This window comes from Elephas maximus, chromosome 17, assembly GCF_024166365.1.
Source record: "Elephas maximus indicus isolate mEleMax1 chromosome 17, mEleMax1 primary haplotype, whole genome shotgun sequence".
Classification (NCBI taxonomy): Eukaryota; Metazoa; Chordata; class Mammalia; order Proboscidea; family Elephantidae; genus Elephas; species Elephas maximus.
Genome location: NC_064835.1, coordinates 80303144 through 80325335, shown reverse-complemented (window position 1 = coordinate 80325335; position 22192 = coordinate 80303144). Strand labels below are relative to the sequence as shown.

General features: G+C 43.3%; 1 protein-coding gene across 4 annotated transcripts in view; it reads right to left on the bottom strand.

The window, feature by feature from the left end:
• Positions 1-22192, bottom strand: part of TGFBRAP1 (transforming growth factor beta receptor associated protein 1) — a 69912-nt gene that overhangs the window by 11424 nt on the left and 36296 nt on the right. For all 4 annotated transcript variants that reach the window (XM_049856970.1, XM_049856973.1, XM_049856971.1 and 1 more), the window contains exons 5-8: positions 11512-11594; positions 7076-7417; positions 4419-4476; positions 2339-2482 (exon numbers count right to left, since the gene is read on the bottom strand). In XM_049856970.1, coding sequence (XP_049712927.1) covers positions 2339-2482; positions 4419-4476; positions 7076-7417; positions 11512-11594 — 627 coding nt within the window. The remainder of the gene's footprint in view (positions 1-2338; positions 2483-4418; positions 4477-7075; positions 7418-11511; positions 11595-22192) is intronic.

Genomic DNA, 22192 nt, shown 5'->3' with positions numbered 1-22192 from the left:
ATATGTAAAGTGCCTGGCACATTATCTGGCACGCAGAATTCAGAAATACTAACGGTCATCATAGACCGGCGCTGGGAAAAGCCTAAAACTTTCTCGTCTGTTAGGTCCACATTACAGGTATGTGTGTGAGCGTGCTCGGGTGTGCAGTGTAATGGATTGTTTTTATGTGTCCTTTCTAGTCATGGCCTTGTAAGTTCCATCCAGGTGACTGGGCGGGACTGTGTAGATGGAGGTAACTGTAGCCCACCAAGGAGATTAGTCAGTTTTGCCATCCTGCTAGGCTTAAAATAAGCCACCCCAGAGGCTGGAGCCCTGGTGGTGTAGTGGTTAAGCATTCAGCTACTAACCAAAGGTCAGCAGTTCAAATCCACCAGCTGCTCCTTGGAAACCCTATGGGGCAGTTCTACTCTGTCCTGTAGGGTTACTACGAGTCAGAATCAACTGGATGGCATTTTTTTTTTTTTTTAGAGGCGGGAAAAAGAGAAAATCCAACCACCACCAAGGAAGAACAGCCAGGAGCCAGTACGTCCTTTGGACCTGGGATCTCTGCGCTGAGAAAATCCTGGAAGCAGGAGACCGAGAGAGAGAGAGAGAGCAGCAACCCTGAAGATGGTGAGAAGTGGTGGCAGGAGAGACTCGGCAGAGACTTGGCAGCAAGTAGATGCCAGCAGTGGGCTTCCTGGCCATGAAGAAAAAAAGCTGAGTGCCTTTGGGCAGAGGTCCAGGGCTAGGGAGAGGCATGCCTGTAAGCACGGCTGGGAAGAGGCTGCCCTGATGGAAGAACTGTATCCTCGGTGTTCCTGAGCCTGAATTGTAACTGTTACTTCCCTAAAAAATTCCATAATCGCGAGTATTGTCTGAGTTCTGTGTGGCGACTGCAATGAATAATACTGGACCCAGCAGAGAAGTAGAGAGTGCTGTGGGAGGGACTGTTGGTGTCAGAGTTGGTAAAGATGGCGGAGAGAAGAGGTGTGTCTGACCTCTACTTCACCAGAGTCAGCCTTGGGCTGTTGATCTTGATTCTCCTTCCCCCTTGGGAAGTTACAGGAGGTCAGATGCCGCCTCCACACCATTTTTACAAGTGTGTTTTGCATGTGTGCACAGGGCAAAGTGAAGATGGAGTGAAAGATACACAAAGCACACGGGCTGTAGCTCTCACCTGCCTGTTAAGACACCATTGTGGAGAACACGCTCCATTTCAGGTTTAGAAAGGCAGATGCAATACTGAGACTCCACATTTAAGGTCCAGCATCAGAAAGCTAATTTTGCCTCTCTAGGGTGAGCCAAGGAAATGTATACCTTTTTAATGGTGCGGACTGAAATTTTCTCTTTTCTCCAGTCATCTTTGGGGTTTTACTAAGGATTCTGTCCCTCTGGCCTGAGCATGCTGCCTCCCCCGCAGCCTCCAACCAACAGGTACTCTTCTACCATCATTCGCCAGCTCTCCGAGAGGGACTGAGTCCCATCCACACGTCCCACCTTCCTCCAGGCCCACAACATCCAGTTAAGGGGTGGCAAGAGCAGAAACAGGGGCAATGGCTTGCTGGTGTTACCGCTTTCTCCCTCCAAGGACCAAGCCCTGCTGGGCAACAACCACATCCTGCTCCAGCCCACAGGAGAAAAAGTGCCAAACTTCGGTTAGGGGCAGTTTCAAAACCACACGTTACTAAGAAGATGCAAAGAAAGTGACCTGGCTATACTTTTCTGTAAAAGTGTCCTGCCCAGAAAGAAGATTCAGAAAAGTCATGTCTCAGAAGAAACACAGAAAGAGTGGGCTTCTGCAACAGCTGGAGTTCAGGCAGTTCAAGGGAAGGTACTAAACGAGGAACGAACCGTCTGGGGTGATGGAAAAGTTTTGGAAATGGCAGTGATGGTTGCACAACACTAAGAATGTAATTAATACCACTGAATTCTACACTGAAAAATGGTTAAAATGACAAATTTTATATCATATATATTTTAGCACAATTAAAAAAACATTCACATGACAAATTTTATGTTTCTATATTTTACCACAGAGCCCTGGTGTCGCGATGGTTAAGAACTTGGCTGTTAACCAAAAGGTTGGCAGTTCGATACCACCAGCTGCTCTTTGGAAACCCTATGGGGCAGTTCTACTCTGTCCTATAGGGTTGTTACGAGTTGGAATCGACTCAGTGGCAACAGGTATATCTTACCATAATATAATTTTAAAATTTAAAAAAATAGATAAAATTTTAAAAATAGAAAGGAAGTAGAGGGAAAGACTGAAATGTAACTTTTCCCCCCCACCTAAAATCAAGTTTACTGTTGTTCGTTCTGACCAGGCCAAGAAAGAATGCATTTATGAAGCACACACCTCCTCACTTCTCTGCAATACCCAGTCAGCGTACTTCCACACGAGTTCCTGGTCTAAGCAGTAGGTAAGAAAATCAACCACATACTCATAGAGGTCCGAGCGAGTCGAGTCGTGGATATCTCCATTCACGATGTTCACCCATAACTGGAGAGGAATAAACAAATCAAAAGAAATAGAAGTTACATACCTTTTAGAATTATCTTGGAGAAGGGCATTAGGTTCACTCGGCCTTTTGATATTTAAAAGTAGTAAATGCTTCAATCAATTTTTAATTTTTTTCAGAGAAACAAATGTAGAAGATTTGGTTCAGGAAATTGAAAAAACTAAAGGACCAAGTGTTTTTTCTTTCTTCTTATGATACCACAGTAATAGAAATAGTAAATACAATGTATGGGGAGAGGCAAATGTACTAAAAATATTTCAGGAGATAAAAAAATGATCGCTGACTATGTCTTGGCACAGAGAGAAGCAATTCATCTACAACATCACCTACGGTCTGTTTCCATTGTCTCTATCACAGGACTTCTTGATTTTGAAGTCCTTTTCAGATTCTGTGATGGTGAAAGGTTGTGGTTTTTAAGAAATCCTGGTGAATTCTGTCACCTAGTGTTCCGACTGCCTTTTTGCACCAGAGGCTCAGGCAGCCAACCTCACTCTAGTCTCCAATGATAAAGCCTTTTGCTATTTCATCCAGAAACATCCTGCTGTGTTAACGAGTACTTCATTTCAGGACCCCGGAATGATGCACCACCACGTAGTGGGAGAAAACTGAAGGCTGCACAAGAACTCGCTCTATATCACCCAGGTGGTGTCCCTCACTCACCTGTCCACCTGGCGGCACTTCAGAGCTACACCGCCAGTGGGAAGCCCAAGAAAGTGCAGGCAGTTTGGATTCTGTAATTCTGACATCAGCACAGGTACATATTTTATGTATTAGTTTCTTCAACACTGAATTTCCCAAACCAAATCATTTAATCATACGTACAGTGAGATGTGTAGATTTTTTACGGTAGAATTCTGCCTTATATGCTAATGTATTCCATATCATTTTAAGTTTGAAAATCTCTCTCTATATAGCTCTGCTAACGTTACTACTGGAGCCCTGGTGGTGCAGTGGTTAAGAGCTTGGCTGCTAACCATAAGGTTGGCAGTTCGAATCCACCAGCCACTCCTTGGAAACCCTATGGGGCAGTTCTACTCTGTCCTATAGGGTCACTATGAGTCAGAATCGACCCAAAGACAATGGGTTTTAATGTTACTATTACACTTATATCAGGCTGTAATTCTTAGGATGCCATATGTTTTAAAAATTCAAATTTTATCTCCAATACCAAAATCTACTCTTAGCCATTTCTGTTTTTCACTCTACTCTGCAATCACACTACCATGATAGTTTCTTAAAGCAACCAAAGTCTAAATATATGTGTGGCATTGCCAAAGTCACAAAGTTGATTTTAACTTGGTGAGTATGGCTGATGTTCTTGGCTTCTCATAAAATAAAACAAAAAAAGCACACAGGAAACTACTAAACAATGCAATACAAATAGGTAACAAATAATAGGAGGAGAGGAAGTCTCCTGAAAGCACGAGACAGGGTTTCTCAACACTGGTACTAAGATAGAAGATGAAAGAGAAGAGACAATGCTGACAAATCTGTACCATATTTGATTCAGGCAGGGCCGCCTGGAGCACCCGTTCAAATCCTAGCTCTACCACTTACAGTGCCAAGACCAGTAGTTCATTGTCATTAATGGTGGAAATTCTAAACTAAACTGCTATTCACAGCCATAATCGTCTGATAAGGCAGTGGCATCATATGCCTTGAAGCCCAGTAAGAAATCACATTTTTATCTTCTTGATTTTCGTGAACTCAATCTCGAAGATGTTCTTTACAGAGGTATAAAGCCAAGGAAGAGAAACTCTTGACCACCATTTCTCTAGAAGCTGACTTTCTAAAAACACAATTATGTACGTTCTATGAAAATGGATGTAGATCAGGTAAAAGCGGTCTCTATCGATTTGTGATTTTTTTTTTTTAAGTAAAATGGTACCAAATTTAAAAGGATACTGTTGCACTGACCTGCAGGGCAGCGGCGTCTTGGTTGTTATAGTGATAAAGCAGTCCCAGTGCAAAATACCTGGAAGAAAACGACTGCATGAGAACACGCTCTCTGCACCACCTACTGTGGGCAGCACCCACGGCGACACCCGCTGGTGCGGGTCCCTGGGTGTGTCCATTTAACTGAAAACTCAGCAACAGACTAGGGCCGTTCATTTTCTGTGTGTTTATGGTACTGATAACTGATGCCCTGTCAATTTCCAAAAAGGATCATACTCAAGTCTAGGAGATGCTGAAAAATAAAACTATAATTATACTATGGAAAATTACATATGCAATCACTTTATAATTTGCTTCAAATACTAACATAGTTTCATAGCTCTTCAGTTAAAGGTATTCACCTGTCCTGAGGCGTTGGAAGAGTATTTGGAAGGTATGTTGACTGAACTATTGCTGAAGGAAGGGGTAAGGGATGTGAACGTGAACAGCACCAATGACTGCCAACACTACCCAGGTATCACAGAGGGAGAGTCCTGGGGCGGTGGGGAGGTGAGGGGGACACCCAGGGTTCAAGGAGCTGAGTTCTAATCAGGCTTCATAACCTATGAGATGTATGACCTTGATCAAGTAGGTTAATTTCCCAACCCTCAATTTCCTCATTTATAGACAGAAAAGATTGGCAGTAACATTGGCATTGCCTGGGCAGTAAGCCCTCACCGTGTTTCCCAAGTTCTGCAGGTGTCCTGGTCTTCCTCCTCCCAGCAGGGAACTAAAATAAGCTAACACAGTGAGATGCTGGATTTTTCCCCTCAGAGAGCAAACTCTCCAATTTTTGAAGCATTTGCTTGAACCCTCTCTTTTCTTTAACCTTTTAGAAAGTTACACTGGCTCTCCAGGTCCCACCATCCCAAGTCACTACCACGAGGCATCAGTGCGTTTTCTGGCTCCTGAACAAAATAATGATACCCCCGGGTGGTGCAAACAGTGAAGCACATGACCTTCTAATGGAAAGGAGGGCAGTTTGAACCCACTCAGAGGCACCTCAGAAGAAAGGCCTAGTGATGTTCTCCTGAAAGGACACAGCCTTGAAAACCCTATGAGCACCGTTCTACTGCACACATGTGGGGTCGCCATGACTCAACAGTGTCTGGTTTTTAAACAAAAATAACATCATTCCACATTATATATAAACAGCTGACAGGAACTGCTCAAAGAGCTGACACCCACATGGGGACCAGTCACAAGCCCGTGCTGTCTCCGGGTATCTGAAGGGGTTCTGGCATAGAAACCCCGTGGTCTCCATGGGCTTCCATTAGTATTTCTTACCATTTCAAATCCATAACAAAAATCACAGACAAAAAATCTTATTGCTTAAAAGGAATTCAGGAATCGCCCAAACCCTTCTCATTTTTAAAGATTAAAAAACTGAGGCCTAGACTTTTTTTTTTTTTTTAGACTACTTGACTATTGGCCCAGGGTAAGGAGGCTGCCTGGCCCCAATCAACTCAGCCAATGTGTATTAACTGCCATTGTACATAAAACAACAGGTTAAAAAAAAAATCAAACCCATTGCTGTTGAGTTGATTCTGACTCACAGGGACCCTACAGGACAGAGTGCTCCACAGGGTTTCCAAGGCTGTCATCTTTACAGAAGCAGATTGCCACATCTTTCTCCCGAGAAGCAGCTGGTGGGTTAGAACTGCTCACGTTTCGGGAGCAGCCAAGCACTTAGCCACTGTGCTACCAGGGCTCCTTAGCAGTGGGTTGGGCACCTACTGACTCACACATATAATGAAGGAATAATTTTAAACCATAATCTTTTATTCCACAAAATTCAGAAGCCTCTCTTTTTACATATTTGTCTTCAGTTTGGTTACCAATCACTAAAGTGTACTATTAATTTTACTAAAATACACGTGGTTTCCTTCATAGGTAAATTCTAGACTGAATAAGGAGGAGGCCTGAGAATCGTTTTGTTTATCATTAATTTTATGCAAATAATGTGCGCCTTCTGCATTTGTTTGCAGCCCTACCCCTAGGTATCTTCATAAAGGCGCTAATTTTTTTTTACCGCAACATGTGAAAGAGGATTGGCAAGGAGGTGGTGCTTCTGTGGGGGTACCTGGGGTCGGGGCGGGGGGGCGACCAGCAAACAAATACAGAAACCAGAAAACCAAACCCATTGCCGTGGAGTCAATTCTGACTCATAGCGACCCTATAGGACTGACTAGAACTGCCCCATAGGGTTTCCAAGGAGTGGCTGGTGGATTCCAACTGTCCACCCTTTGTTTACCAATCAAATGCTTAACCACTGCACCACCAGGGCCCCAAACAAAAGCAGAGGGTGTGCGTTATTTGCATAAAATACAGTACTAACAAAGCCTATTACAAGTTCCTAACTGTGTTCTTTACTGTGTTAGACAGCATTAAAGAACTGGCATTCGAGCTAACGCTCTCCAAGACTCGGTTAGTCTGCTGACCATTTTCTGAGGAGCACTCTGCTCCTGCTGTCGTTATAGGATTTCATGGCAGCAACGTGATGACTATCTTGGGAATGCAAATGTGACGCTGGCTAAGCCAGCTTCAGGAACTTCACGGCAGTCTTCCCAGCAAAGGGCACTGGGTGGAGAAGGGTCAGGCATGAAGCCTCTGCTCATATCCGGGAAGAGAACACTCACTTTTTGTGTTTCTCTAGCCAGGCTGCGCTGTCTGTGAGAAGGCAGAAGTTCTCGGTGACCAGGAGGTCCAGCAGACTGTCATGGTCGGCCTCTGCATACAGTTTGAGCAAGGCTGTGTCGATGTCTTCTTTGTAGCCATTTGCCACCTCTGTGCTGCGGACTTCATTCAAGTAGCTCATGAGGAATCGTTTACACTTGGCCATCTTCTCCTGGTCCCCTTGGGTCAGCTGGTTGAGGTCTGCGTACTCATGAAGAGGAGGGTGAGACCGTGTGAATGAAGAGGAGGTAGGCAACAGGAAGGGGTAGAGAGAGATCAGCTCCCGGACATCAAGCTGGCCGCTTCTGCAATTACAGTGTCAAACTAAATGAAGCAAAAAGAAAGAAAGAGTACACATAGGCACACAAAACAACACTGAAGGGGTGTGCACATGTGCACGCATTCATGGTGAGCTGGGTATCTGGGCAAGCACACGGACGCCACTATCCTAACTCACAACTAGAGTAAAGCGTGACTAACCACATCGCCTGATTCCCAGAGTACAGGAGACTAGAGTGAAAGACACGACTACAATAGGGCTGCTGAAGTAGGGTTATTGGAACAACTGATGTGATTTGAGCATCAAATTGGGCACTGAAGTCCCGGTAAATCACGGCAAAATAGAGGACACAAGGCATAATTTGGCACCGCTGTCAGATAAAAGCCAGCATTACAGTTCTGAAACCAACATCCTTCCTGGCACTAAATTATCAACAAATTTGTTGAACTGTCCAGAAATAAGAGGCTTTAAAAGAACATAACTCATAATTTCCTCATCAGTGATCTTTCAACTAGACGCTAAAGCATTCTTTTGGCCATTTTCATAGTGACTCTCAGTAGAATTTTAGAGCATAATGTTAGAATGCAACTCAAATGACCAGTGTGAGCGTTCTAACCCCATATGCTATCTAGTGGTGTTTCTACCTTGAATTCATTGTTGTTCCCTTTCTTCCTCCCCACTCAAGCCTGCTCTTCCTGTCTACAACGATAACACTTAATGGCATCACCTAGCTGTGGCTCTCAACCCTGGCCAAGTATCAGACCCAACTGGGGGAACCAGCTGAGGTAACAGCTGTAGGCCCCACATCAGACTTTCTGAATGGGAGTCTCTAGGGGTTGGGCCTGAAATCTACACTTACTGTAACAGTCACGGCATCTGCCTTAGTTCAAGCTGATCAACTCTCATCCACACCACTGCCGGTGCCTCCTAGCTGGCTTCCTGCCTCAGGTCTCCCTTCCTTCTACTCCACTCTTTATATCCTCAACCTGTCCTGACCTTCAGTGGTTCTGTATTACCCACAGAGTAAACGTCAAACCCCTGAGCATGACATTCAAGGCCCTTCCTAATCTGATCCCAAACAACCTTACAACTCCAGTTCCAACCATCCCTTCCACACCTCCAACACATCAACTCTACCTAATTACTTTGCCAACTGATACATTTTTCACTCCTCTTAGCCTTTGCTACTGCTGTTCCCTTTGCCTAAAGCAGTGGTTCTCAGTGGGGAACAATTTTGCTCCCTGGTGGACATGTGGCAGTATCTGGAGACATTTTAAGACCTATGGCTGCTAACCAAAAGGCTGGCAGTTCAAATCCACCAGGCACTCCTTGGAAACTCTATGGGGCAGTTCTACTCTGTCCTATAGGGCTGCTATGAGTCAGAATGGACTCAACGGCAATGGGTTTGGTTTTGGTTTGGAGACATCTTTGCTTTTCATGACTAAGCACTACTGGCACCTACGGGTAGAGACAGGGACAGTCTAAACATCCTACAGTGCAGGACGTAACTCCCACAACAAAGAATTATCTGGCCCAGAACATCCACAGTGAGCAGCTGAGGAAGCCCTGGCCAACAGTATGACTCTCTATTGAGGGAACATCCGCTCATCATTTAAAAGATGTGCCCCATGATGGAAGATTCCTCCACCAGCCGATCTAAGCCCAGGCTCTACAATGCTCCCACGCCAGCCCACTCATCCTGGAGAGAAGACTGATGCTGTATAGTTGTTATGTATCTTCCTCAAACCAGTATCTGCACACCATTAAAGCAGAGGTGCTAGCTTACCCTCACATCCCTAGCACTGATGCTTAGGCAAATTGCTAAGTGAAGGAAGTGCTGAACCGAGCTGGATAGAAGGACAGGCTATAATATAGGGTTGTTATGAGTTGGCATCGACTCGATGGCAGTGGGTTTGGGTTTATAATATCTAGAGGAAAAGATACATGGCATACGTCCCTATGACATCGGTAGCAAGCAGGTTTATCTTAGGCACCACCCATGACTGGTTAAAAGTTGTGGCCTACAGCACTGTTTGGAGAAGGATTCTGAGGAAGAGTGAACAATGACAAAAGAGAGCTTGATTTATTAGCAATGTTTGTGATGCGCATAGGAAGGGGAAGTTGAATCACCCTTGTCTTAGGATAAGGAGCCCTGGTGGCACAGTGGTTAAGTGCTCCACTGCTAACTAAAAGGTTGGCAGTTTGAACCCATCAGCCACCCCATGAAAGAAAGATGTGGCAGTCTGCTTCCGTAAAGATTTACAGCCTTGGAAACCCTATGGGGCAGTTCTATAGTGTCCTATATGGTCACTGTCCTATACAGTCACTATGCGTCAGAATTGACTCGATGGCAATGGGTTTGATTTTGGTTTGTTTTAGGATTTTCTTCTTCAAATACTAATTTCCTCAGTCACACTTTTGATAAAAACTGAATATCAGCAGTTGATTTAAAGGCAAGCTAGTAAGGGGCTGATGTACTGAAGTAGAACTTTGTATTAACGACTGACAGGTCCTACTTCTACTCTCTTGCCAAAGCAGTGGAATTTTCCAGGAATGCCATCTACGCGTTCTTAGAAATGCTGTCTATGGCCGTTTACCTCTCGTTTCTAATTAACTCATAAGCAAAAGAAAATGTATCAGGGATACACCATTACCCAAGTGAGGAGGTCCTCAACACTGCAGGCATAGAGCAAGGTCTTACAGAAAAAGAGCTGAGGTCCAAAGGGGCAAAAATCTATTGAAACCCAAAGTTACTGATCTTTCTGGGAACATCTAATAATAGCACATAGATTTTGCACTCGACAGCAGCAAGTTTTAAAAATTATATTGGATGTCATTACTCAATGAACGGTTCCTTCTTTACTCAGAAGTCTGTGTAGTTCACAAACAATTTTGTGAAGGAGCAAGATATTGGAGCCACACGGATCGCCGCACAGGCCTGGAATGTGATGCAAGCATCCTACACGAGGGACCTAAGAAGCAAGCTACAGAAAGGCATTCTGCTTGAGTTTTTACTTATCTGGAGGTGATCTATTCTGAGGCTTCACACACATCTTTTTTAGATGGTTCTAAATTGCGCACGATCTATTCTAGTGAGACATTCTGAAAACTTATTCTATTGGCAGTGCTTTAGTAGGATATTTATAGGGTATTCTAGCAGGTTTAACTTAATCTTCCTCAAGGAGTGATGAGTAAGCAAGTATTCAGCTACTGCCTCACTGGGCGCACAAGCCCACAAAGGAGGAGCAACAGGAAAAGCAGGATATGACAGCAAAGAAGTGTGAGGGAAACAAGCAGGGCTTCACACTTTCCCCTCCTGGGAGAGAAAGGGAGGGAGTGGGGACAGAAAGGCGGAGAAAGAACCCATATGAGAGCTGCCAAAAGATGCAGGGTTAACTAACATGTCAGAAGGGACCTCCATAAGAGAAAGTCAATTTCCTAAGACAGCTAACCAGGAATAGACCATTTAAAAAGCATTTTAAAGGAGAAGAAATCTTTTCATAGATGTCCCAAGAAGACCTTGCTCTTTTTCTAAACTCAACCAACCCAATTCATTGCCATCGAGCCAATTCTGACTCACAGTGGCTTTATAGGACAGAGCAGAACTGCCCCATAGGGTTTTCAAGGCGTGGCTGGTAGACTCCAACTGCCAACCTTTTGGTTAGCAGCCGAACACCTAACCACTGTGCCACCAGGGCTCCTTTCTAAACTCAGATCTTGTTAAATCTCCCGAGAAAAGGAAGAGTGAACAGGATTTTCCTAGGAATCCACCATGTGTTACCAAATTCACTCTTTAGAATTCTCTTCTCCTGGCTCAACAATCTTGACACCCTTAACCTCTCTTCACAGAACCCTTGTGTATGGGCCTCGACAGCCTCCCACCCTTTTAAAATCCAGAATGTTAAACCATGACTACGGGTAAGGGAGGGAACGTAGCGTCACTAGCGTTAACAGCATTCGTTATTTATAAACAACGCTATTTCCACCTGCAACACGGAAACATTATTCCACTGCAGCATCTCATTTGAAATGGAGGTTTGGGCCATAGAGGGTACATCATACACATGGGTCAAGTAGGGACATTGCAATGACAGTCTTGCTACCAACACCTGAAATTACCTGAAGAGCTCTTTAGCTTCCAGGAACTGCAGCTGTGCAAACTGTATAAACCCCGCCTGCTGTAGGATCCTTCTGTACATCACCTGTGGAGAGAGAACGGGTTTCACTTCTTAGAGACCTTAAAACCATCACGGAAGGGGAAAGCTAAACTTTTAAATTTGTATCCCAAGCTTAAAATGTTAATTAGAAATTTGAAGTTACAAGTTAAAGTGAGAAAAATATAAGGCACATATAAAAGTATTTATATATGTTTATACATAAACCAAACTCATTGCCATCGAGTCAACTCTGACTCATACCAACCCTATAGGATAGAATAGAGCTGCCCCATAGGGTCTCCAAGGAGTGGTTGGTGGATTCGAACTGCCGACCTTTTGGTTAGCTGCCGAGCTCTTAACCAGTGCTCCACCAGGGCTCCACTTCTGACCTACAGACCAGCCCACTTATAACCAGAAAACCAGGTGCTGTCAAGTCGATGCTGACTCATGGCAGCCCAGTGTGTATCAGAGTAGGCCTTACTGTATCACCTAACAAGAAGGAGGGAGTAGTGGGCCAAAGTCCCATTGGCCGAGGATGCCAGCTCCATTTCTAAAAGTAGAAATAATGAAGGCCATCCACTTTAGCACAAAGGTTAAAAAGGACCCACCAGCTGTGCTGGAAGAATTCTCAGTCAAGCCCAAGGTTGTTAAACAATTAACTGAACGACAATTTATTCCACATGGTTACAGGATTCAAACGTCACCTACTCTTCCCCTCCTTGAAGGTAAATAGAAATTACTTTTGGTAACACTCCAAATCTCCAAAAATGTAGAGCTTATCTTCCATATTCTAGTCTGGGAATGCTACGTAGACTTGGAAGAAGCACAGAAGTAGATTCTCTCATCCCGCATACGCTTGAGTACCACGGATGCTGTAACCATGGGTGACAGAGAGAACCCAACCTGACTGACTGTTACCTAAAAATGGCCAGTTAGACACTTCACCAAGCAGAGCCGCTCTTGATTGTCTGAAGGTGACTGTCTACTTTCCATATTGTCTATTAGGACCTGATACCTTCTCCTGTTCTCTGCTCGGTTGATCCAGAACAACAAAACTTTGAGCCCAGAAGGCTGACAGGAAAGGACACCAAGAAGGATGACTACATGGGGAAGACAGAGGACACGAAAGCCTGCCTATCTTCCCGATATCAGAGCTAACTCAAAACGAAATTTTCAACTTTCTTTTCTCAGTACCGGTTACTACTTCAACATAAGGCAGCTCTCACGGCACATCTCTAAGCTGTTGTGGTTAGTTGCCGTCAAGCCAGTTCCAACTCATGGTGAGCCTATGTACAACATAATGAAACACTGCCTGGTCCTGACTCCTCCTCGTGATTGTTGGTATGTTTGAGTCTCCATTGTGTAATGCCTTCCAACCACTGTGTTGCAACCATTGTGTAATGCCTTCCAACCTAGGGGGCTCATCTTCCAGCACCATATTGGACAATATTCTGTAGATCTCTAAGAAGTGATACTAAAAATCTAATCTTGATGTGGCTGTACAAAGGCTGGGGGCCAACACCTTAAGCCAGGCTTAACACATCCCATGTATTCTGAGAGCAGATTGAAACTAAAGTTAAAACATCTATCGTTAGTATATATTTCTGGATTGAGATTTAAAATTTTTGAGATCTGAGGAACTGAGAGTTTTGCAAAATAGAAGAGTCTAAAGATGTCTAAACCTGTCTTTCAGGCTATGTTGCCTAAGTAAAATGAATATATCACACAGGAGCTTCTGGAAAGAATAGTTCATCCTAACACTAAATTCAAAGTATAGCTTGTTTTATGGCTTCTCCCAAATGAGTACTGCCTAATGAAAATAAAGCTTTTCCAACTAGACTTCCTTTCCTTTACTTAGCCTTGATAGTGGCCAAGGCTTTTTATTTCTGTGTGAGCTGAGTGTGTTTAGACTCTGGTAAAAGCTCTGGAGTCAGGATGCCTGGGTCTGAGCTCTGTGCGACCTTGGGCTCCCTCTGTGCTTGTAACTGCACGTTTTTAAGGGGATCCTAAGAGTGCCTATCTCACGGAGCTGTTGTGAGGATGAAGAGAATTAGATCACCTGTGGGCTTGGTAACAGTATCTGGCACACAGTAAAGCACTGGATAATTGTCGGCTCACTCCTCAGTGTGAGCTTGTCGCTTACGTTTCTAACTAACGCCAGTATTGAACTGTGCCCACTAGCCCTTCAAGTCTTTTTGCTTGATTCTACCACATTTGTGTATGGGGGGGAGGGAGGAATGAAATTCTTTTCTAATGAAAGAAAAGGAGTTAACCCTTTCATGACCCAATTATTTTTTCCTTTAATTTTTTGTTGATGCTGTGTGTTTTCAGTAATGGAGGGTGTGCTGAATTATTGAGTGTGTCTGAATTTTTGGTAGATAATGTGGTTTTTGTTTTATGCCTCATTCCACAAACTGTACCCTTGGGGTCCAGAGGTACATATGTGTACCCCTTGTGAACACCAATTCTACCCCCAGAGCCCAGAGGTACATAGATGTACCAAATAAAAAATTTTTTAAATTCATGTTTTTCCTACCAAAAATTCAATGATTCAGCACCACCTCCTAGAATACCCTGTAAAAGCAGTGATTTGCAGCACACGTCCATTTTCTCCATTTCAAACTGTTATATAGGGCCCTGCCTGCCAGTAGCATGGACTATCAGTAGGGTGGTAGCTTTCCAATAAAGACTAGAGGTACAAAAAAGTAAGTGGTAGCTATATACACTGCCGGTCCTGAAAGGGTTAAAGAAAATTTGTAAATGTATTTAAAAATGAACTTTTCTACATGTAGTAAAAACTAACGGTAGTAACTTTTTAAAAGGGTAGCTGGAATAGCCAGACGATGGCAGCACAGATGACAAAATAAGACAGCAACCTTCACTGCAGAAAGGAGCCCAGTTCCTAGCCAGCTGTGTCTCAGGTCACTACAACTGCTCAGGGGCCAAACATACCGCAAACTAAGTCACATGTCAGGGCTAGAATAAGACACAGAAGTGGGGCTACTTACCGTGACTAAGAAAAGCACTATTTTCTTTAAAGTCTATCGGAATCTGGTAGGTCAAATTTGGGCTCACACTAGAATGTCTTTCATAGCTCTAATAAAAAGAGTATATAAAAGAAGGTGGCAGTCTGAAAGGACGATACAAACCCTGGGGGTCCAGGAAGGATAAACAGATACACTGGAAGGATTCAGGATGGTACTGGCAGGGCTGCCCGTTCTCTTTTCTGGGCCTCCCTTCTCTCCAGGGCTCTCTCCTACAGTTGGTCCTTTAATGGACGGGCACAGGTTGGGAGATGAGAGGCTGGAGGAAAGTGGGTGGTGGTAGGTCACCCTTAGTAGGAGGCAAGTGAGATATTAGATTATAAAGTCGGTATGAAACCTAGACATTTTTCAATTTACAAAGAGATTGTTTTAAGGGTAGAAAAGCCTACTTCTAGGGTTAGATGTGGATCCCAAATAAGGAACAAATGCCCCCACTCCCATCGCAAGGGTTCAATAGTCTGGCTTTGCCAGTGGGTTTATCTCAGAAGAGCAGGGCCATTGGGTACATCCTCCTTCCTTCTATAACTGACTGCAGACCTGTAGAAGGCAAGCCACCAAACACAGGCAGTAAAAACCAGAGAAAAGGCAACAAGGACAACCTACTATTTTGCTACAGGACTAACAGCTAAGATTCATGTTAAAGTACCTTGTAACACCTAGAAAGATTTAGCATATATGTGAGAGCATTCTCATAAAACTAAGTATAGCCAATGCTCTAAACAAAACTTGCTATGAATGTTATATTTTTTACTATATTTGCACCTTCACCTCTAATACACATTTGGCTGATGGGTTGCTTTATTTATTAAAAAAGCTCTCCTAGTTATTGCCCAATAGAAACCAGAGCTTTGAACTGGTTCATTCCAGTTCGACCCCCTGCTGAGAATTTTCCTTTCCATCCCACATATGCTGAATCAGAATCCACAGTTTAACATGAGATCCCTGGGTGATTCTTATGTATAATACATATCAAGAACTACTTCTCTACTATTGGTTCTCAGAATTGGTCCCTAGCCAGCAGCATTAACAAGGCCTGGGAACTTGTTAGAAATGAAAATTCTCTGCAGGGGTTCAAACTGAACCTGAACGAACTGACTGAAGCCCTGATAGAAACACATTTCTCAGAGTACATTAAGAGTGCTAGCCTCATGAGATTCTCCTTGTTAAAAATGGCAATCCATCATGAATGAACAGGTCTGCAAACTGGTATGACTGTATACAAGCTAATATACAAACTATGATACATAAATAAAATAAAAATGTATATACACACTGCATACGTAATATACAAATACATAAAATAGTGTATGTTATATAAATATCCTCTCTTGGGTATTCACAGAAAAATAATAATAGAAAATACAAACATAAGCCCTGTTCGGAAATCACAATAAATATTAGCATACTAACCAAAAAGCAGCCAAACTCGTTGCCGTCGAGTTGACTGGGCCTCATAGCAATCCTACAGGGCAGAGGAGAACTGCCCCATAGGGTTTCCAAGGAGTGACTGGTGGATTCCAACTGCCAGCCTTTTGGTTAGCAGCCGTAGCTAACCACTGCACCACTAGGGCTGCAAGTCTCTGAGAAACCCTTCAGTTGAGAAACCCAGTTAACGTGAGCCTTCCAAAGCAGAACGTTCCCCCCACCCCCCGCCCCCAACAGCTATTAACATCCATGAACGCGTTACGTAAAACACATTAGGAAGGGCCGCTCCGGAAGAAGTCACGCGTAGACACTGGCTAAACAGAACAAGCAGTCAGTTCCAAATGTGGGGGTAGCGGGGGCCGACGGGAGTGGGGGTGGAGGGCAAGAAAAGAGTGAGTACACAAATTAACAAAAACATTCCCTCTTGGGAAGGATACACAAGGAATAGGTACACTGGTTGCTTTCTGAGAGAAAAATGACGTTCTGAGAGGGAAACGCAGACTTGCTGTCCAATTTTTTTTTTTAACCACATGTACTGTTTCTTCTGCCCTTTTCAAAATTTTAAAATAGGTAATATATTCCTATGGCTCAAAATCTGAAAGGGCCAAAAGGGGTAAAGTGCAAAGTGTCCCTCCCATCCGTCACCCAGCCGGCTGTTCTCCTCCAGGAGTAATCAGTCTTACAGAGTTTATTATTTAAATTCTTTTCTCTCCATTTTAATACTATGAGGAGCCCTGGGAGAGCAGTGGTTAAGAGCTCAGCTACCAACCAAAAGGTCAGAAGTTCTAATCTACCAGTCGCTCCTTGGAAACCCTATGGGGCAGTTCTCTCTGTCCTACATGGTCACTATGAGTTGGAATTGACTTGACAGCAACATGTTTTATAACACTATGAAGATCCCTAGGTGGTATGAACAGTTCGCACTCAAATACTAACCTAAAGGTTGGTGGTTGGAACCCATCCAGCAGCACCATGGAAGAAAGACCTGGCAATCTGCTTCCGCCAAGAAAACTCTATGGAGTAGTTCTACTCTGTAACACATAGGGTCGCCATTAGTCGGAATCGACGCCACGGTTACAGGTTTGGTTTTCTTAGCATGCTATGGATCCCTCGTGATGAAAATGGTTAATACACTCAGCTGCTAACCGAAAGGCTGGAAATTCGAGTCCACCCAGAGGCATCTCAGATGAAAGGCCTGGTGATCTACTTTCAAAAAATCAGCCATTGAAGACTGTGGAGCACAGCTCTACTCCGACATACGTGGCATTGCCAGGCGTTGGGAGTCAACTTGATGGCAACTGAGGTCCTGATACTAGCGTGACTATGACACTACTCTGCACTTTTTCTGGTGCTTTGTTTTTAACTTACTCCATGTTAGAGATCATTCCACTCCAGGATGTAAAGTCCTTAATTTTTTTCCTGGTTGCACAGCATTCCGACACGTTGCTAGACCATGATGTACTTAACCACTCCCTGACTGCTGGCAGCTAGTTTGGCTTTTTTTTTTTTACAAATGACATTGCCACGAAGAGGTCTACATTTTAGTTACTTCACATTTTTGCAATTAGATCTGTAGAAAAAATTTCCAGAAGTTGGATTGTAATATAATTGTGACAGATATTCTCAAATTGCCTTCTTGCAGAGGCTGTACCAATTTATACTCTTAGAACTGATATGAGACTGTCCACTTCCCTGTACCTTCACCAATATATAGTTATTACCTAACACTCTGATCTGTGACAACCTAATGAGTAAAAAAATATATTAGGGTATTTTTAATTTATGTCTCTTTGTATGAGCGAGACAAAGCACGTTTTCGTATATTTATGAGACACTTGTGTTTCATTTTCTATAAAATATCGGTCCATGGTAATTTTTCTATAGGGTTTGTGATTCAGTCTTAATGATTGGAAGGGGCTCTTCACATATTAAAGAAGCTAGCCCTTTTTCTGTGCCATAAGCTGCAAATATTTTTCCCAGTTTGCTATTTATATTTCGGATTTATTGACACTGGGTTTTGCCAGCAGAATGTGTACATGAGTGTGATACACATATACGTGTGTATGTGTGTATGCATCTTTGTGTATGAATTTTTTTTTTTTTTTAAGTCTTCTGGGTCTCCAAAAAAAAATTATTTTAAAAGCTTCTAAAACCAGGGAGTCTGGGAAGATGGTGGCAATGAAGTTTTTTAATCTCAGTCTCCCCATAAAAACAAAACAATTAGGACACCAAAACCTATTAACAAATGGTTTATAACAGAACTAAGCAACAAGGAATCCCCACAAATCTGAAAACATGAGGCAACAATTGTAAGACCTGGGTGGCATCAGAAACTGCGGGAAGAAATGGAAAGAAGGCAAAGAGGTCTGTGAAGGTCCCGAAAGCCGAAGCTGATAATGGTAGACATACTTAAGCTTCTCACTGAAAGGAAATGTGTCAAGGGTTTTCTATCCAGTTAAATCCACCTTCAGGCATAAAGGCTGCAAATGGGCTGTTATCAACATGTAAGAACTCAGGTATATTGTTCCCATATGACCGTTCTGAAAAGTCTATCAGACGATTGCCGGGAAACTAGAATGGCTGGAGAGACATTGACATAAGGAACAGCAGTAAACATTCAATATATATCTGCCTATATATTTTTTTTATAGAACTAAGACTAATCAATAATTATAATTATTATATATATTATATTACATATAATATAATAATTATAATAAATAATTATAATTTTTTTTCCATGGCATAAAAAGTACCCTTTCTTTGAAGGCACCCTAAGGAGACTAAGACAAGTGCATTACTGAGAGAACTTGTCTGCAGCCATCCACTGATGGCAGAGACATGTTTAAACACGTTTTGTTTGGAATAAACCCGTGCATGCATGAACTGGCAAACCCTGGTGGTGTAGCGGTTAAGTGCTACAACCAAAGGGTCCGCAGTTCAAATCTGCCAGGCGCTCCTTGGAAACTCTATGGGGCAGCTCTACTCTGTCCTATAGGGTCGCTATGAGTCGGAATTGACTCGACAGCACTGGGTTTGGTTTGGTTTTGGTTTATATATGATCTAGAACCCTGGCAGCAATACTTTTTGACTTACCCTCGTATTTATAATTATAAAACAAAATTACATTTTACCTGACAGACACGTGGTGGCAACAACAAAAAACAAAAAGCAAAATGAAATAATGAACCTACCTATATACCCAATTGGTGGCGTAACCACCCAGAGAAGAATGATCTCAAGTGACTTTAAAACAGAGCAATTTGACTATACAGACCTACTGGGATTTTCCCAAAGGAAAATGCAAAGACAAAACAGTTATAGAACAACTGGAGAACTGTGAACACCGACTGGATACTCAACTATATGGAGAAACTATCATTGATTTGTGGGTGGTATTATAATGGCAGGGAGCCTTGGTGGTACAGTGGTTAGGCACTGGGCTGATAACCAGGTCAGAGGTTCAAACTCACCAGCTGTTTTTTGAGAGAAAAGACTTAGCAATCTGCTCCAGTACAGATTTAAAGCCTAGTAAACCCTGTGGGGCAGTTCTACTCTGTCCTATAGGGTTTCTATGAGTTAGAATCAGATGGATGGCACACAACAATACCATCATTAATATAGTATGTGCGTGTGTTTCTTAGGGATGGGCGAGGAGGGGAGGAAGAATACAGGACTAGAAAATGGGTCAGGCCAGACTTTCTCCTTAGGCAGTGAGGTACTGTGGGGTTTAGAATTTAACCTTACCCAAAGAATTTAGTCTTTGCCCTCAGTTCCTGAGAGACGATTTCTAAAAAACCTTGGAACATGAATGTCTTTGATAAGGACTCCAGACCACACCTAACTAACAGGTTAAGCCAGTGAGGTGATGAGGTGACTCTGGGGCGGGGGCTGGCCAGTCCAGAAAAACCCACCCTCACGATAGCTTGTGATCACCTCATAATATCGACTGACTTCAGGGGAGAAGGGCTGGATTTTCACTATCTAATGAGACCCCCAATAACTCAATGAGACCCCAACCAAAGCTCGGGCTATGGAAGCTCCATGGGCTTCCTGGTTGGTGAAAATACCTGCTCTCAGGAGGGTGACATGATCCCTCCAGGTACAGGGACGCTCCGTGTTGGGAACCCTCTCAGCCCTCACCCTATGCATCTCTTCTTTACGCTGAACCTGATTTCTATTCCTTATAAGAAAGCTGCCTTGGTAGGTACAGTGTTTTCCCTGAGTTCTGAGTCCTTCTAATGAATTATCCAACCTGAAAAAATAGTGGGAGCCAGCAGGTCAGAAGGGGGCTGGAAAAAAACCCAAACTTTTAGCCCGTAGGTCAGAAGTAAGGGGAGCTCCTGGGGGCCCCCAAAGTTGTGGCTGGTTTCTGCCTATTGGGCCGTATGAAGGATGGTGTCATTTTAACTTGTAAGATGTGACTACCTCTGGGTAGTTGGGATCAGAGAAAGAAGTTCTAAAGGACGATGTTGTTTGCACTTGTGAGATCTGAGATCTCACCTAGCTGCAGGTGGCTACAGTCAGAGAAAGACATGCTCCACGGGCAGCTGGACTGAAAGACAGTGTCGTTTTAACTTGTGAGATCTGACCTAGCTCCGCTGGCAACAGTCAGAGAAAGAAGGGCTGCGTGGGTGGCTGGTGTCAGAGAGGTAAAAAAGTGGGGATTTTGATTTGGTGCTTATCATTAACTTCATAGGTACCCAGTGAAGTATTTTAAGCAATAAAATAAATTTCTATTTTACTGAAAGACCACTCCAGTAGTGGCATGGAGAATGGACTGCAGACACACATGGAGAAGACTGTTAAAATAATTCAGGCAAAATACGTGAAGTGTCTGAGCAACAGTAGTGACCATGGGTACTGAGAATAGAGGCTGAATTCAGGATAATTCTAACAGCATGTTTCTAGGGCTGCACATACGAGTTTGGAGCAGTAGAGAGAAGGCAGGGAACAGGTTAGAAGGGAAAAAAATACTAACTCAGACACAAATCACTGAGGTATCAGACTGGAGAACAAGGTTACTACTAATATTACCTAGTATTGACTACACATCTCTATTCTTGTCAAAGAGAAAGAAAAAACAAAACCAAAGAAAATTGAAAGCCTCCTTAAAACGTTCCATATTTAAAGCATGTTCACATTTAAAGGATGCAAGGAGGGGAGCACCAACGATAACAATTACGGAAGCAATAGTGTGGCCCTTCCACACCCAACGCTTTGTTCCTGGGGCCCCGTCGGTGACAGGTACCCTGACCTCCACTTCACTGGAGAGCAATGGGGCCAAGAGCAAGCCTGGCAGAGGCAGGACTCAGGCCCCAGTCCTGCACCCTTCTTGCCCCAGCAGAGAGTTAAAAGTACAACAAGCATATTTAAGTGCTCGGCACAGGAATAGGCCCTGCACAAAGAGCAGCTTTCTTTTTGCTTTTGCTGCCCCCTGCTGGTGGCATAGTGGTTAAGAGCTACGCCTGCTAACCAAAAGGGCAGCAGTTTGAATCCACCAGGCACTCCTTGGAAACCATATGGGACAGTTCTACTCTGTCCTGTAGGGTCATTATGAGTCGGAGTTAACTCGATGGCAACGGGTTTTTTTGTTTTTTGCTGAATGCAATCTATCAGTTTTACTTAAAATTGAGGCATGCAAAGTTTACCAATATTTTCATGTAGAAAAGGTGCCCTCTTTCACATTCCATATTCATAAATTGGACATCCTGTCTTCTTTTACTTTCAGAATCTACCCTTTGCTGGATAAAGCAACTGAGGCCAAAAAGCACTACTTGATTCCATAACAATCATATAAAAAAGCCAAACTCTTTGCCATCAAGTCCCTATAGAACAGGGTAGAACTGCCCTGTAGTTTTCCAAGGAGTGGCTGGTGGATTCAAACTGCTGACCTTTTGGTTTGCAGCCTGAGCTCTTAACCACTGTGCCACCAGGGTTCATGTGTAAAATCTCACCAACTCACACTAATCAAGGGAATCATTATTCATCCATGAAGACTTTTAAATTATCGATTTAGATATCGATATAAAGTACACACACACACACACACACACACACACACACGCGTCAGTATTGTTTCATTACTCCCACATACATAAAGTAACCTGAACTAACCTAACAACTGATCAAGTAACAATGTTTAGGAACCAGATTCCATTAGACAAAAGAATA